At 37.8% G+C, this 16823-nt stretch overlaps 2 protein-coding genes across 3 annotated transcripts in view; one reads left to right on the top strand and one right to left on the bottom strand.

Annotated features, from left to right (window-relative positions):
* The window catches only part of gse1a (Gse1 coiled-coil protein a), a 188507-nt gene that overhangs the window by 12193 nt on the left and 159491 nt on the right, over positions 1 to 16823 (top strand). The window lies entirely within an intron of this gene.
* pdcd2l (programmed cell death 2-like) lies at positions 1000 to 16713 on the bottom strand. Of its 2 annotated transcripts, none has more exons than XM_079603761.1 (6): positions 16493 to 16713; positions 11213 to 11376; positions 9978 to 10391; positions 5882 to 5995; positions 3669 to 3826; positions 1000 to 1165 (listed from the first exon to the last, which is right to left on the bottom strand). In XM_079603761.1, the coding sequence occupies exons 1-6, from the start codon at positions 16496 to 16498 to the stop codon at positions 1035 to 1037; spliced, it is 987 nt and encodes a 328-aa protein (XP_079459887.1). In that variant the 5' UTR covers positions 16499 to 16713; the 3' UTR covers positions 1000 to 1034. The 2 variants fall into 2 exon arrangements, with proteins under 2 accessions (XP_079459887.1, XP_079459886.1); XM_079603760.1 differs by lacking the exon at positions 16493 to 16713 and adding an exon at positions 13891 to 14088.

The following is a 16823-nucleotide window of genomic DNA, read 5'->3' as shown; positions in this document are numbered from 1 at the left end:
TTTGAAGTTCTCAGACGCGCACCGAAGAAGCATTTCCATTGGCTCCAGTCTGCCGGTATTGGCCAATCACAAAAGTCGATATTGCACAGCCAATATCACTGAATATTCCACTATGTTTTATTATAATAATTACGCTACGTTTATATGGCTATTATATTGTAGACTATTGAGTGGATAAAATGTAGAAATCCTTTTAATTAAAACATATATATATATATATATATATATAACCCCTCCCCCCCATCATACACATGTCCAGCTATAAAATAATAGTATTAATTTGAAACAGAAACCCAGAATATTTGTCACCCCTTTTAAGTGCCACTTAATGTGGTTTACTGAAAACCAACTGAAAAGTAGCTAAATAGACCAGCAGACAAAACTGTATGTATTTGTTTACATTTACTGTAAACAAGCTAACCCCTTTAATTGCATTTAGTTAAAAAAATAGCAATAGGCCTATGCAAAAGTGCAGAACGATCAACTAATAAACAGTATGTTCTTATTTATAAATAGAGTGTTGCGCATGTGCATTTTTTTTTTTTTAAATTGGAGAGGGCGGGTCTTTTCTAAAATTAGGAAAGATCCTCCGCTATACCTTTAAGAATATTATTATTTTTTTAGAACATGTTTGTCAGTTTGTGGCACATGTATTTGAGTAGCATGTGCCACTGAATGTTTTGTAATACCAGTGCTATTGTATGTTGATCATCAAGCAAAGTCGCAAACTGCACATTTCAGGACAGACACTAAATAAATCTTGGGTCGCTATACGAATAACGCATTAACACTTAACAGTCGTATCCGTTACTGTAAACCTTTAATTTGGCATGGTGCTGCACGGACGCATGCCGGTAAGTACGTAAAGTGCTTATAAAATCCTCAACATTTTTTACTTCATAATATTTGAATAGAGGGTGAAGATGTCAATTTACCTTTCAGCCACTACTGTATATATATATATATGTATATATTAAATAATAAACCACAATGCAGGTCTAATAATAAATGATCTTTATTGGTGATAAATGATATCATTTGAAGAGCTTTTGGTCTGGATCGGGCTGGACAAAAATAAATTCTTCCACTGGAACTGTTGATCCAGATTTCCAACAACTATTTCTGCAAGTGTACACCAGAACTGTCCCGAACTCCAATGGAGTGTCTGAGAAGACAAAAACAAATCACATCTTACACTACATACACTAACAAGTAAGATGTAATGTACAGTAAGCCATTCATTATCACATAATACATCCAGAAAGGATGATCAGTCTTGTATCAGAGGGATAGTTTGAGATAATTACTGGCTGACTTTACAAGTTGTTAGAAGTGCTTACCAAAATAAATCAATAAACAGACATGAAATATTGATTTGAGTTCATCTAACCGTGCGTTCACACCAACGCCGCCGTGGAAAGATTCGTGTACACTCTGATGCTCCGACGTAGATCGAATGCTGGGTCTTTTTTAAAACTTTATTTAAAGGGCCCGCAAAGCAAACAAGCACGTCGATCGTTAATTTAGCAGAAAATTGATCGATGGAAAGAACTTATTATAGTGACATGTTTGCTAACGAAATAAACCAATTAAAAGCCATTTGTGTGGTGTGGCTTTTGTGTTCATGGTTAAGTGCTATTCTAATTTGCATTCCCGCTGAAAAACAAGCGTTCTAGCGCTATAAGTAGTAGGGATGGCGAAAACTAAAAAAATTATTGACCGACCACCGAGCCTCATTAGCCGGTTGAAACCGGTTAACCGATTAGTTTAAAATATGCTACGCTATTTTAAATAACAGCCATTTCGAGCCGCGTCTGCAATTTCACAACTCTGTCGCATCTCTCCGCCGCTCTGCCTCCCGCTCTCTCACACACACACACACACACACACACACACACACACACACACACACACACACACACACACACACACACACACACACACACACACACACACACACACACGGCGCCGGCGCCGCCCTTCCACTCACGTCACTTTTTTAAAATCCCCAACAGCGCGAAACATGAGTCCCGCAAACGCGGCGCCGAGGAGCTTGTATGTAATCGGCGGACAAATGGCTCCTTAGTTTCGGAATGGTTCGGGTACAAGGTGATCGCGTTGAAAATAAAGGCGTTTGTCTAGCGTTAGAAGCTCATTTGAAACATTGCCACGGCTCATTTCAGAAAATGACATCTCCGAACCAAAGAGAAACCAACGCCGCTTTAGTTTGAGGTAACGTTAGTGCTAACAATAATAAAGAAAGATGATGATCATCATCACCTTATCTGTTACCACTGAAATGTATTTGTAATGTATTTTCATATTTAAGCGCTGTATCACACAAGTTGCAACTCACATCTGTGTCATTCTGTTTGGTGAAATGGTCCCACACACACACTACTATTTTCTGCACGCTTCCTCCTGTCGTCTGCGCTGGCTCTAACCTCGAGTGTGTTAGCCTGTAGCCTTTACTTTCTGCAAACCTTGTGAGCGCGCGAACCCAAACGCTGTGACCTCGCGCCGAATGTTTTTATTGGTTTATTAAGTACAAACGGGCGAGTTATGAAAGATTGAGTGAGAGGGATTTGTTCACTTCACACAAAAAGATATTGGAATGAGACGGCTAACTGTAGTAGCGTTTACTCCACTGTCTATAATAGACTAATTTAGAGATCACTTTTTTTTTTTTTTTTTAACCTACTGCCGAAAACTTTGATCGGTTAACGTTGATACGGTCAACCATCGGTCAAACGGTCATCGGTTAACATCCCTAATAAGTAGTGTTGCACGCCTTCTTATCAAATTCAAATGATCAACCTCTCCTCTAATTTGCTTGGGAACTAATGTGGTCGGAACCAAAGTTTACAGGACTGCGTTCCCTGGTTTCCTCTCAAACGGAGCACTTCTACATTCCGATTGGTTGCCGCCGAACTGTGTCATAGCTCATTACCATAAAGTTGACCTGACTTCAATTCTCCTCGCCGCTCTCGCCTTCCAAGACGCGTCACGCCGGAGCTCGCCACCGGCTCTCATTAAAAACGAATGACTTCCAGTCACTTTGACGCTCTCGGTGTGAACGCACAGTAAAGGTCCTTGCACACTGAGTCCGAAATTCTCGTCTGAAATTTTCGCACATGAAAAAATAAATACGGCCTTAACGTAGGGCTGTAAACGATCAATCGCGATTAATCTAATCCAAAATAAAAGTTTGTGTTTACATAATATATGTGTGTGTATAATTATTTTGTATATATAAATACATACACATGCATGTATATATATTTGAGAAATATTTGCATTTATATACTGCATATATATTTTGATATGATTTATATTATATATAAATATAACTATTTTATATATAAATAACACATTTTTCTTATATATACATGCATGTGTGTGTATTCATGTTTAAAATAATTATACACAATACACACACATATATTATGTATACACAAACTTTTATTTTGGATTCGATTAATCGTGATTAATCATGTTTACACACCGCCTCCGAAACTTTCGTCCGTCATATTTTTTTTTGGATCGGGTTAAATTTGCAGCATTTTCCGCATCAGTAGCAAGCATTTTAAGAGGTGTTTTTCAAGTTGACAATTCAGAGCCACCGAATGACGAATACGTTATATATATTTTTAAAACATTTGACTTACCTGAATTTGTGCCTGCACTACTGAGCAAACTGACCAATGCAGGCATGAGCTGAAATTCGAAAACCCTCGGGCTGCCGCAGTGACCACAGAATGGCACCATCTCACTAACATTGAAAGGCTGCTCTGTTATAAATAGAGGTGATCCGGCCCAACTGTACCTGTAAGGTGAGATGTAACACAAAACATGAGTAAATAATAAAACTATTGGGTGTATAATACAATGAATTATCACATTTTGTTGTGCAGAAAACACTGGATGCCGTTTTTGTGTTCCTCTATCGTTTCTCTATGTAAACATGCACTACATGGACGTTTTTGACCGTTGAACTCACATCTGCCGTTTTCGCAATGTCTCGCAGGTTGCCAGGTTTGCATAACAAAACCAGCTGCTATTCAAAACTCACCCAATCAAGACCAAAACTAGCCCAATCTTGTTCCTGGGGGTACCGGGGGTTGGGGACTTTAACCCACGGACTAAAAAAAAACAACCCGAGGCAACAATGTAACAGTAGCCCAATTCCGTGGCAAAACCGCAACACGGCACGTGACACTAAAACGTGGCGCTCAAGTTAAAAATAGTTTTCAAAAAAGTGCCTTTAGACCTTACGTTTTTTCTTTAATTTCACCGCGCTGTGTCTCATGTGTTTGCACTAGTGTCTTTTGCAGCGTCTCGCGCATTACACAGCGCTCTAAAAACACATTGTTCAAATTAAAAATAGGTCAACTTTTTTATTTTATTTTTACGAATCTCTAGACCCAGGGTTATTATTGTTAACTAAATCTAAAACCATTTTTGTAACTTAAAAAAATTATGTAAACTGATATAAAATATTTTTAAAAACTGGAAAGGAAACAGTTGTAATTTTCGTTTATTTTAAGTTGAAGTACTGAAATAACTAAAACAGAAATAAAAATTGGAAAAACTATAAAGACTTTTTTTTTTTTAAGAAAAAAAGAAAGAAAACAAAATTACTGAAACTTTAACAAACATTTGTATTACAATGCTCCAGATTAAAAAATTACAATGCTGCTTAAATTATACATTTTTCCTTCTATTTTTAAGTCTCACAAACCTAAAGTACAGTAATGGTTTCTAAGTTAATTTAGAATTGGATATAACCAAAAAAATGGCTCATGGTTCAGTGAAAGAGTCCGGATTGAACCGACAGAAATTGTCCGATTTGACAACAGTTTTCAACTCCTCCCCCGACTGTAGGCGGGAAATCTCGGCGATCGGTTAAATCCAGTCACAGCCGAAGTCGAACATCCATTTTAAGGCTGTTTTGTGAATCTTTCTGACTGACTCATTAAGAGTCATTTGTTCATGAATCAGACAACGCGGCTCGTGTTGCTGCTGTAGTAAGCCAGATCCGGGCCACATCTGGTACGTGTGGATTCCATGTACATGTGGATTCCTTGCTAAATAAGTGGATGGTGAAAGGCAACAGGAAGGATTTAAAGTGCGACCTCCACGCATAGCCTACTGGCCTATTTGGGCCGATACATCTAATCCTTTTGTCTTAACAGCCCATAAAACTCGTACATCGTAGGCCCGTTCGTTTAAAAAATTTTTTTTATTAATTGGCGATGCTGGGTTAGTGCCGGTGTAATTATTGCATTGGTCAAAAAAAAAAGTCAGTGTTAGGTTTTTTTCTGACATTTTTCATGAAACACGTAGATCAACGGCCCATTGGTTCTTTTCTTGATTGACACTGGGCTGACCCAATCACATCTTTAATGTAAAGTATAGAAATTAGTACAAAACTAATTATGAAAGTGTCCTTTATTTTTCAGTGCATTTGTTTTACAATATAGAGGGACAGAGTTCAATTTTATTAATAAATGGCAATTTTGTACTTATTTTATGTTAACTCTCACTCGTTCCTCACTCATTACATTGGACACTTTTTTTTCTTTTTTGTTGTTGTTTGTTTGTTTGTTTGTTTGGGGGGTGGGGGGCGCCTAATTTGTTGCTGCATACCCCTCTGACACTGGGTAGTTGCGCCCCTGTCTGGGCCCTTGCTGTCTGGGAAAGTGCTGGCACTTGTAATTTGATGAAAACACTTATGGACACACAAAGCTTTGCTGAATGGTCATTTTAAATGATTGTAGCACATTTGTAATTTTTTGCCTATAATTTGCCCATCTTAGTCACAGTCTGGGGCTTTTTATTTTATTTTTTACTGAATATCAATACTAAAATATTCACTCACCGTAACACTTGTTCAGGACAAAGAGATATTTTCTTCATGAAACCAGTGAACACTTCATCCCCATGCTTGACTGTGGCTTTCTCATATTCCTCATGAGCTTCCCCACTTCCACAACTACAAAAAGTATAGAAAATGAGTTGTTACATGACTAATATACAATTTAAGAAGATGCTCATATACATTTAGTCACGTAGTGCAACAAACATCACACTTTTGTTCAGATTTTATGTCAGAAATTCACCGAAAAGACTTGTAGACATTGCAGTGTTGGGACATTACAAGTAACATGCATTATGTAATCAGATTACTTTTGATGTAACCACTAAAGTAATGCATTACTTTATAAATTTACACATTAACATTTGAATTACTTTTTTAAGTAAAGTACTTTTCACTTTAATTTTTTTTTTGTATAATACTGAAGTTAAAATGACACGTATCAAATTAAAATTCTAGGTTACACTTAATTTTAAAGTGTCTTTGTTACAATGTAATTATATATTTAAGTACTGAGTAATATGAATTAACAATATGAACTTACTATAGGTTATGGTTAGGATTAAGGTTTGGTTGAGGAGGGTTAGGTTGCATGTAATTGTGCATCATTTACTGTTGTACTATGGTACATGTAATATATGTAACAAGCACAGTGTAAAATATAAAGTGTAACCAAATTCACATAGACATGCACTCATGTGTGCGCGGGGAAAGTCAAGTATAAAAAGTGACAAAACACAACATTAAACTTTCAATACAAAGAGTTCTACAGTGGAAGATATAACTCGTAATGTTAAGAGATCTTTTGAATGGCATACATAGTTCTAAGAGGTCAGAATAGAATATTCTAAATGTGTTTTTAAAAGAAAATGAAGATGCAGGTTATATAGGCTATGTTGTTGAACACGTTAAACACTTGCAAAAAATAACTTCTCAGTAAAACCACCTGCAAGGCAAAGCGGTTTGTGTGATAAAACGAACAGTATTTATATAGTTTTTATCTCTTTTACACAACCACGTCCATCTGATCTGTTTACACCGGATTTCTTCCCCGGAAACTAATCTAACCGCCTTCGATTGGACGTTGCATTTTTAAACTCAGCAGAAACGCGTGTGATTGGCTGTACGGCTCAACGTGTGCCTTTGATTGACCTGAACAATGAAGCGAGTAGTGTGTCAAGATAGAAGGCTTACAAATTGGGAATAAGTGAAAACTCAACACTCCCGGATGAGTTCGCGCGAGCTTAGGCCATCAATGTGCACTTACGATGGGGAATTTTTTAATTTGGACTTTTCTCTGCATGCTATTAGAGACAGTGCCTATAGACCTGCATTATATGACTGACAGACAAGAACGGTTTGACCTAAACATATAAAAATTTAAACTATTGCGGAGACAAAGACACCTACATCTTGGATGCACTTCAGGTAAGCTAAAACATACCAAAATTTAATTTCAAAGTGAACTAACTAATTACTTTTTCAGGGAGTAATGCAATATTGTAATACATTACTTTTAAAGGTGAACTATGCAGGTTTTTTACCTTAACCGAACAGCTTCGGAGTCATTGGAATAGTTATATTACTTTTTTCGGGTTGAATAGTGGTCGTCTCGCACCACCCTATTGCATGTGAGTGGAAAAAACACACTTGCAACTTTGAGCCGGCGGGCGCGGCGTCAGGAAGTATCGTGTGATATCAGGAAGTATCGCGTGATATCAGGTCTCGCGATGTAACGAATTGATTTACGGCAAAAAAAAATCTAAAATTCTGTCATTATTGCGCTCCCTCACGCTGTTCGAACCCGAATGAAGAAGACGTTGTAAAGAATGTCCCGTCTGCTGTGATGTCGTTGATCTACTCGCCTCTGGTATCTGAGAGTCGACAAGTTTTTCGACAGTGTTGTCAAATATCTACTCCATGCTGTAGGGGGAGCTCTATAGAGAAACCTGCGAGCAAAAAGCGAGAATACAGCGAAGAAATTCCCGAACCTGATTAGCTCTGCTTTAAAAGTAACTTTCCTCAACACTGTTGAAGAATCAATCGTCCTTATTAGAGATGTGACGGTGATAATATTCTCCCACCGGTTAATCGACTTGTGACAAAACCGGTAATATCGGTTTCATCGGGTGGGAGAAGCGATGTAAAAAAATAAATAAAAATGAATAAAACTAAATAAAACATTTAAATAACACTCCAGGTCTCCGCACCAGTCACGTAAATGAAAACTATGAAAGCCGTGTGACCGGCCAACCAGTAAAAACAAACAAACAAAAACATTTTGGATTTCACTGCGCTTCATGAAGAGTTTTTCTTTTGCGTGAAGAAGCCGTTCGCCGGAGATGTGTTCAAAGATCGGAGTGCATTCATGATCATTAGGCTACCGGTATAATAATCCTCCTGGCGCCGGCTCTGAGTGAGTCATTTACTCTCTTAACTTTGTTCTCTGATTAACATTAATGACACTTTAAGACCGGCTGCTGACAGAGACGCGATCTGACATGCGTCCCATTTTACGCACAAATCTCTATTTTAGACTTTATTTAAATCATGTAAGACTGCTCGTATGAGGACACTCGACAAAACGGACATTTTGGCATAATTTGTGTGTTATGGTTTGTTCAAGACCGAAAGAGAACTCGATAGGCGACTGACGCGCGTCTTTTCAGTGGTGTGTGTGTAATAGGCAGGACTTACAGCGCGGTCTCTTTAGTCTTGTCGCGCTTGAACGGTTTAAAAGCATTCACATTAATAAGAGCGTGATCATACAACGCTAGTCAATTGCGTTAAATATTTTTAACACTTTTTTTTTTTTTTTTTTTGGTGCCACGGTGGGCAAGTGATGAAACCGGTGTTGTGACTGAACACCGTGTAACACCGGCGTAAGGTTGGAAATAATCCAAGATTATTTCAAAGCAACAAAGACATTTGCTTTTCACTAAGACATTTTCAGGACAGCAGTGATCTGGGCCTGTAGGCCAGATGTTTGGGACAAAAGGGAAGTTGTGATCATCTGATTGGTCAGTTTGAATGTCTCACACCTGGGTGTTAGTCACATGGTCGGGGGAAATGACAAAACAAGATTGCAATGGTTCTTCTGTCTCTTTGTTTTGGATGCTGAACTGGTCTTGAGAGAGGCTCTGCCTTTGTCTCTCTCTCTCTGGTAATATTTTACATTTATGCTGGGTACAAATGGTTTAAATTATCATTACATTACATCCATGTTGTAACTATTTTAAGTGTAAACATAACCTTATTACACATTGAACTTTTTTAATTTATGGAGTCAGATTAAAACGAGATAATTGCATATGAGAACATGTGTCTTATTTAAAGGATAATTCCGGTATTTAACACCTTGAGTCTATATTGTAGTTTGTTTTGGATGAACAAGAGTGGTGGACAACATTTTTTTGACAATGGTTCCTCTCTCGAGTTTTTGACTATAAAAGAATTGGCCATGGACCCATTTAACATTGGAGTCAATGGGCATGTCCGAAAATGTCATTAAAACAGCCAATAATGTTCGTTTTCAAAACTGTGCAACTCACCGAGTGGTTAGTGATGTTAGTTGATGTTCCAGAACCAAAAAGTGTTGCGAAATACAGTTTCTGTCGTGTTTTATTCGTCATTTTGTAAAATCCCATTGTTGAAAAAATAGTTCCACTATAGCAAAATAAACGGATTGGAATCATATATTGCGACGATATATTGTTTATAATCATCAACGAACACCACTAACCACTCGGTGAGTTTAACAGTTTTGTAAACGAACATTATTGGCTGTTTTAATGACATTTTCGGACATGCCCATTGACTCCAATGTTAAATGGGTCCATGGCCAATTCTATTATAGTCAAAAACTCGAGAGAGGAACCATTGTCAAAAAAATATTGTCCACCACTCTTGTTCATCCAAAACAAACTACAATATAGACTCAAGGTGTTAAATACCGGAATTATCCTTTAACCAAAATTCCTTTGAGACGCTGGAAAGAATTGAACACGCGCGTCCTTCCCCGTGTTATTGGAAACCCTCATTGGATCAACATAGCCCGGCTTACGGTAACACCGACTATCGTAGCAAGCCTAGTCCTCACCTTCGAATCTCACCGACCATCACTCCTTCCCTTTCCTCATACTCTCTAAGCAGTTCGTTTTCATGATCCGTATCATGAAATCCATCCAGGTCCGTTTCCTCCATAACGCTGATGTAGAACGACTGAAAAACGTGCGCTTGGGGGGGTTGGAGGGCACTTTGCTGATCCAGCCCTCCATCAATGCTCAGGCCCTGAAGTTTGCTGCTGACATCAGTTTCTTCAGAAACACTGTCATTTCTCACTCGCTCGCCGCTTTCAGCCACATTCTCTTGCTCCTCTTCGTCCATCCCCCAATCATCTGCTTCATCACACCAATCTGTTCTGGACATTGCAGATTCTCTACATGTCTTGGTTTTGTTGTCTTGTCTTCCTTTGATGTCGTCATCCAGGCACTGAGAGCGCAGGACAATCCAACTAGGTATATATAGAGGCGACATGGTCAGAACGACCAGAAAATAAAGCATTTCAAGGAATAGTTAAAGAAACACATCTGATATGAAACATTGCCTAATAGAGATGGGAATTGATAAGGATTTAACGATTCCGATTCCATTATCGATATTGCTTATCGATCCGATTCCTTATCGATTCTCATTGGGTGAGGGAATAAGTACAAATTTGTTTGTTTGTATTAACTCGCTTTAATATCTGATCAGAAGACACAGCACAGAGCACATATACACAAATTATGTGTAGCAACCTCAGAACAAATCTAAAAGTATAGGTGAGCTACTTCTCAAAGTGAGTGTGTGTGTGTGAGTGAGCATGTGTGAGTGAGTGAGCGCGAAAGAGTGCGTGTGTGAGCGCGAGAGAGTGTGTATGTGTGTACGTTTGTGTGAGCGCGAGAGAGTGTGTGTGCGCAAGTGTGTGTGTGTGTGTGTGTGTGTGCGCGCGCATGAGAGTGAGTGAGTGAGTGCGTATGTATGTGTGCGAGTGAATGTGTGTGAGACAGCACGCGATGGCTGGTCGGAAAGCAACATGGCGTCCCGTTAAAGGCCTCATTATACTTCTGCGTCGAACTTCTGCCTCTGCCATGTTTGCCGCGTTCTGAATCAAAACAACGCAGCGCGTGTGTGACGTCATGACACATTTGCAACGAGCGGAACCGATAAGCGGAATCGTTAAGCAGGCATGCTAACGGTTCCAAGGAATTGATTCACTGGGCACCGGTTCTGAAGAAGAATCGGTTCTCGGTTCCCATCCCTATTGCCTAATCTAAATTGACAAGATGTTACCTTTCGGATTTGCCAGAGCACTGTGGATTGGTGCAGGCAAACACATTGATGGTTCTGTGGTACGGAGACGTCGCAAGGGGGCAGTAGACTTGCACAACATGAGACAGGCCTCTCTGACACAGACTGCATATGGGGCACTGGAGACTGATTATTGGAAGCAGGTCCTGTTAAAGCGAGACACTACAGGTGAATAGGGTACAATTTTAAAATAACAGATATCACCATGAAACTTCCTCAGTTGATTACTTACACAAGTTCATAAAAAAACTGTATTACAAGTTTTTGAAATTTGTATGTTTAATTATTCAAATTAGGCATTATCTCATTAAATATGCACACTTTTGCATATATTTTCGGTAGATAGATCTGAACATATGGAAATTCAATGAATACAGTGTGTGTGTGTGTGTGTGTGTGTTTATTGAATTTCTTGTATATGTTTGTGTGTGTATGTATATATATTAGGGCTGTCAAAAGATTAATCGTGATTAATCGCATCCAAAATAAGAGTTTGTGTTTCCATAATATATGTGTGTGTACTGTGTATAATTATTTATATATATAAAAACACACACAATCATGTATATATTTAAGAAAATGTGGTTATATTTATATATAAAATATGTATATATAATATAAATTATATAAATGTATATAAATGCAAATATTTCTTAAATATATACATAAATGTGTGTGTATTTATACATAATAATTATACACAGTACACACACATATATTATGTAAACACAAACTCTTATTTTGGATGCGATTAATCACGATTAATCTTTTGACAGCCCTAATATATATATAATAATAATAATTTGTGTGTGTGTGTGTACCTAGTTGGATACATAGGCTACATATATTAGCGTTATAACGGGATTTATTAATCCACACTCCAATCCAGGAGAGGCCGTGGCGGTAATGCAACTCTGTTTGCTAACAACATGAAAAAGAGCAGCAGAAGAAGAGACGGCCGATGCACCAAACCAAACCAAACGTTCAGATTTTATACATTTTTGTGACGTACTCCACAAAATTCACGGAAAGGAAAACGGGACAGCAGAAAGCGGCATCCTGATTGTTTTCTGTATTTTACAAAAGCACAATGTTTTGTTTTTATTGCGAGTGTAAACAAATAAAACGGACCCTTTACAGTTTCGAATGTTGTGATGTAATTTCCATCAAGAGGCACATCAGTTGTTGGTCAGGATATTATATAGACTTTCAATTAATTTAAGCTCTGGACTCAGAGGTGCCAATTCATGTGTGAAAATGATTCTTCATGCTCCCTCCATCCTGACCATTCTTTCTCAATTTGAGCTCTTGTTATCCTGAAATGTGGCCATGATGCGTCTTCCTACATGTATGGTTGTTTGATAAATTAAAAGCTACACACTCCATCAATTAGGGTTAGAAGAACTGTTTCCAAACATAGGCTATAACATGCAGAAATATAATCATGCAATAATGATCCAAATCATAGACCCTTAAGCATTTGCCTATTTAAATCCAAACAGCAATTATTTTTGGCTTGTCAGTGTATATTAATACTTTTTAAGGAAATCATGCATAAACTATAAAACTTTAATTTTTTTAGAGTTATTTATCAATATAGACCTTATTCACAGCGCGGCCGCCATCTTTGATTTTTAACGGGAATCAAAGCGAGGCTGTAAGGGACTCGTCAGTGGGGGGTATTCTGCTGACGAGACACTAAAAAAATTATTTCCAAGAAATTTCACTTGACAAAAAACTCCAGACAACATGAGCTGTGGAAAATTATAAGTGATCTAGAAGATTTACAGCTTCTTTTTTTATTTGTTTTATTTATTACTACGGATACCATTGAAAACACGGCAAGTCCATCCCTCACTTTCGTGTTAAGTTGTCAATGGCGCTGCTCTGAGAAAGGTCTATTTATTGACCATTTACCAATTGTTTGATACATTGTTTGTATTTATCATTAATATCTGTATTAAATATTAACTTCTTGGCTTAAAAACATGAAATCAGTTGAATCGCACCAATTTATTAACCTGCATATTGGAATATACAGTCAAGAGAATCAGTTCAAAAGAACCGAGCCATTCACTACTACACTGTTTGTTGAAATATCCTGTTCAAAAGAACTCGAGAATCGAAGTTCAAAAGAACCGAGCCAGCCAGGAGTCGAACCTGGAATCTTCTGATCCGTAGTCAGACGCGTTATCCATTGCGCCACTGGCCCGATACGTGTAGCTTACGAACATACGGGAACTCTCAGTATACCAGTGATCTGATTAAAAAACACGATTAAACTCATTTAATGACAGCTGTGTGAGAACTTTCAAATTACGTCGTTGTAAAACAAACATCGAATACCTCAATTACAGTCATTTGAAATAACCGAGATAAATCTTGAATGCGCGACTTAGTATGTTTACCCCCATAGTTAGCTAACTGGCTAGCTAGCAATTGCCTACTTTTGAGCACTTTTATAAAGCTAAGGATTTAATGTTTACCTCAGCAAGTAAAGAAACCTGATTTAATTTCGCCTAGATCTCAAAGATATTGACTGTCTACACGAGGAATTGTATTAACTACAAGATAACCAAGTAGCTGTCAAGCAGTGTTTAGCCTTTAGTTAGCATCACACAATCCCCAAGTATATAACGTACAAATTACGTTTCATTTACCGGTCTATCTCCGATTTTGTTCGTGCAATAAGATGTGTATTTCTTCTTGTCAATGGCTCCATCACATATTCCTACGAGAACTGTCTCGTGTATCGATGTTGCCATGATTATTGAGCAGAAATCCTCAGTCCATGTGGTTCTCTGAACATGTGTGGAGACTAAAGTTGACACTCGTCGCCTATATTACCGAATCGTTTTGATGTTAATAGTCTTGACCGTGTTTTATCAAATCGATGCTGGTCTATAATTGATATTCAATCAGAAATTATATGTTTAATTAAACACTTTTTTAAAGCAATGTACGCTATGTTATGTCTGTATGTAAGATTGACATATTGATTCCGTTAAGTAAGCGGCATAGTGCATACATTGTTTTTTCAGGTTGTACATGTAAATTAATTTTATTATGTGAAATATGACTGTTGGTTTATATACTGTAGATTCATGTGGGGTCTATTTGAACAGTAGTGTCGTATCGGGCCAGTGGCGCAATGGATAACGCGTCTGACTACGGATCAGAAGATTCCAGGTTCGACTCCTGGCTGGCTCGGTTCTTTTGAACTTCGGTTCTTTTGAACTTTGATTCTCGAACCTACATCGTGACGGCGCTAATCGAGCCTGGCATGGATGCTCGCATAAATACACACGTGAAATATGCACATTCATTCAATGTCCTTTAAAATTAAGTCTTTACAACTCATGTGATGATTCATTGACTGAATACGTTACGCTTCGTGCTAGTTATCTTCAATAAACAAGCATATAGGCCTACTTGAATCCTTTGCTAAACGGACACTGCTAAACTACACTGAAGAAAGAGGTAAAAGGTGACCTAAACCAATGTTTTTAACATAACCCATGTATGGCCCTTAAGCGTTAAATGAGTGCACGTCTACTGCCCCCTAGCGGCATCTCCTCATAATTAAAATCAGAAAGGTAAAAATAATATCTGTAAAATGCCTCTGTTTCGTAGAATATCTCCCCTGCTGTAATGAGATGCACCATTGGCGCCTGAATGACCTGATTATTACATATTAACGTGGGAAACTTCATTTAAAACACGAGATATTTCCTTTGTATTAGTTCAGGTAAATAATTATGTAGTTGCAAGGACATGCCACGAGAGGGCAGTGCGGTTCACTGACTTGAACAACATGAGAGAGACTATCCATTTTTTACCATTATACGTTGTAACAACGCTGGGTTCACAAACTTTGAATATTTGTGAATAATTATCTGAAGCTGGTACAGGAAACAGTACGAATTAAAACATTTAAATCGTGATTTTGGATGCTCTAGTTCTTCAAACCTTGTGCGTCGATTTAAAAAAGCTAATTTGAGGTCCTTAGAGGACAAAAATGTCCGTGTATAAAACTGCCATAACAATTTGATGCTTGGGAGCACAGGTCTCATTTTAAACGCCCTTAACGCTAATTGTAAAAAATAAAATAAAAAATAAAGTATATGAAATTTATTTATGAACAATATTTTATATTAAATTTATATTTTATAAAACATGTTGAATTCAAAAACTGCTAGAAAATCAAAGCGATAAGTCTAACCAAGATTTAGTTTGGGCGCAGTATTTTTTTCTTCTTCAAAATGGCGAATTCGACGAAACGTATTCAAACAAAAAGGAATAATTTCAGTCGAGTTGTTAAGATTGTTTTTATGACATACTGCAGTGACCCAGATTGATCGTGCATTGTAGGTGCGTCCTGTATCCATTCACTACTACACTGTTTGTTTCAAATATCCTGTTCAAAACCGGTTTAAACGAACTCGAGAATCAAAGTTCAAAAGAACCGAGCCAGCCAGGAGTCGAACCTGGAATCTTCTGATCCGTAGTCAGACGCGTTATCCATTGCGCCACTGGCCCGATACGGAAACTACGTACGCATAGAACTGAGAAAATTATTTTATTTTATACTTTATTACTTTCCATGGTATTCAAACCTGCAAAGTTTAACACTTCAAATGTTGTGATTCGTACGGTGTAAGTTACCTGAACCGTGGCGAGTGAAGCTAATCATTGCTAAGTTTTAAAGCACATTATAACTGACATTGTTCTGTTTGTAGGTTGAAATCATAGGTTGAAATACACACATCCATATGTGATCTACGTATATAGAAAGGACAAAACCCTTATCACTTCGTCATTATGAATAGGCTCTGGGGTAAAGGGAATCTTTGATGAATTACAGCCACTATTTGATAAAGTTCAACGTGTTGCCAGATTGAAAGAAACCACACCACTAAAGCGTTTGCGTCCAGTTTAATATTAGATCGTGCTTCTTAACCCCTTTGACTCCAAGAGAGGCCCATAACTATTTTTGAAGGCCCTGTGACTTTTCCAGTTGTTCATTATTTACTGGATAATTATTTAATATTATTTTAAAACGATAAAAAAGGGCTATGCTATATATTATATAAATTAACGTTAATTGTCTTGAAATCACACTTTAAAAATAATGTTTCCTCATAACGTTATCCATGTTTGGTGATGATGACACAGAATTTTCATTTTAAAGTTAACTAACGTTATCCCTTTAAAGCTACTAACGTTACCTACTATAATTAAATATAACATAAGGCAACTTACACTCATTGGTGGGCACGCACTGCCGATGATGGCACCAGTTGTCGGCGCGGCCCCATGCACCAGTAACAGCGGATTATCAGTGAATCCCAGTTGTCTCCGACTGAAGTTTATAAAACTATCCCTTGTAAAATGATCCCTACAGAGGCGGTGATCCTCAGCTCTATATCAAGGTGGCTCAGCACAAAATTAATCCACTTTTTCTTGATGTGATCGTTTTTCGGAAATTTAAATAAGAACACCGATCTGTTTTGTACGTGATCGAATCCAGGTACTACGCATTTCCGTAACGAAGGCTGATGTGCTAGGGGAGGGGCCAGTGAGTGGCTCCAGT

Source organism: Phoxinus phoxinus, assembly GCF_949152265.1.
Source record: "Phoxinus phoxinus genome assembly, chromosome: 25".
Taxonomy (NCBI): domain Eukaryota; kingdom Metazoa; phylum Chordata; class Actinopteri; order Cypriniformes; family Leuciscidae; genus Phoxinus; species Phoxinus phoxinus.
Note: the sequence above shows the minus strand (reverse complement) of the source record. Positions and strands in the feature narration are given on the sequence as shown.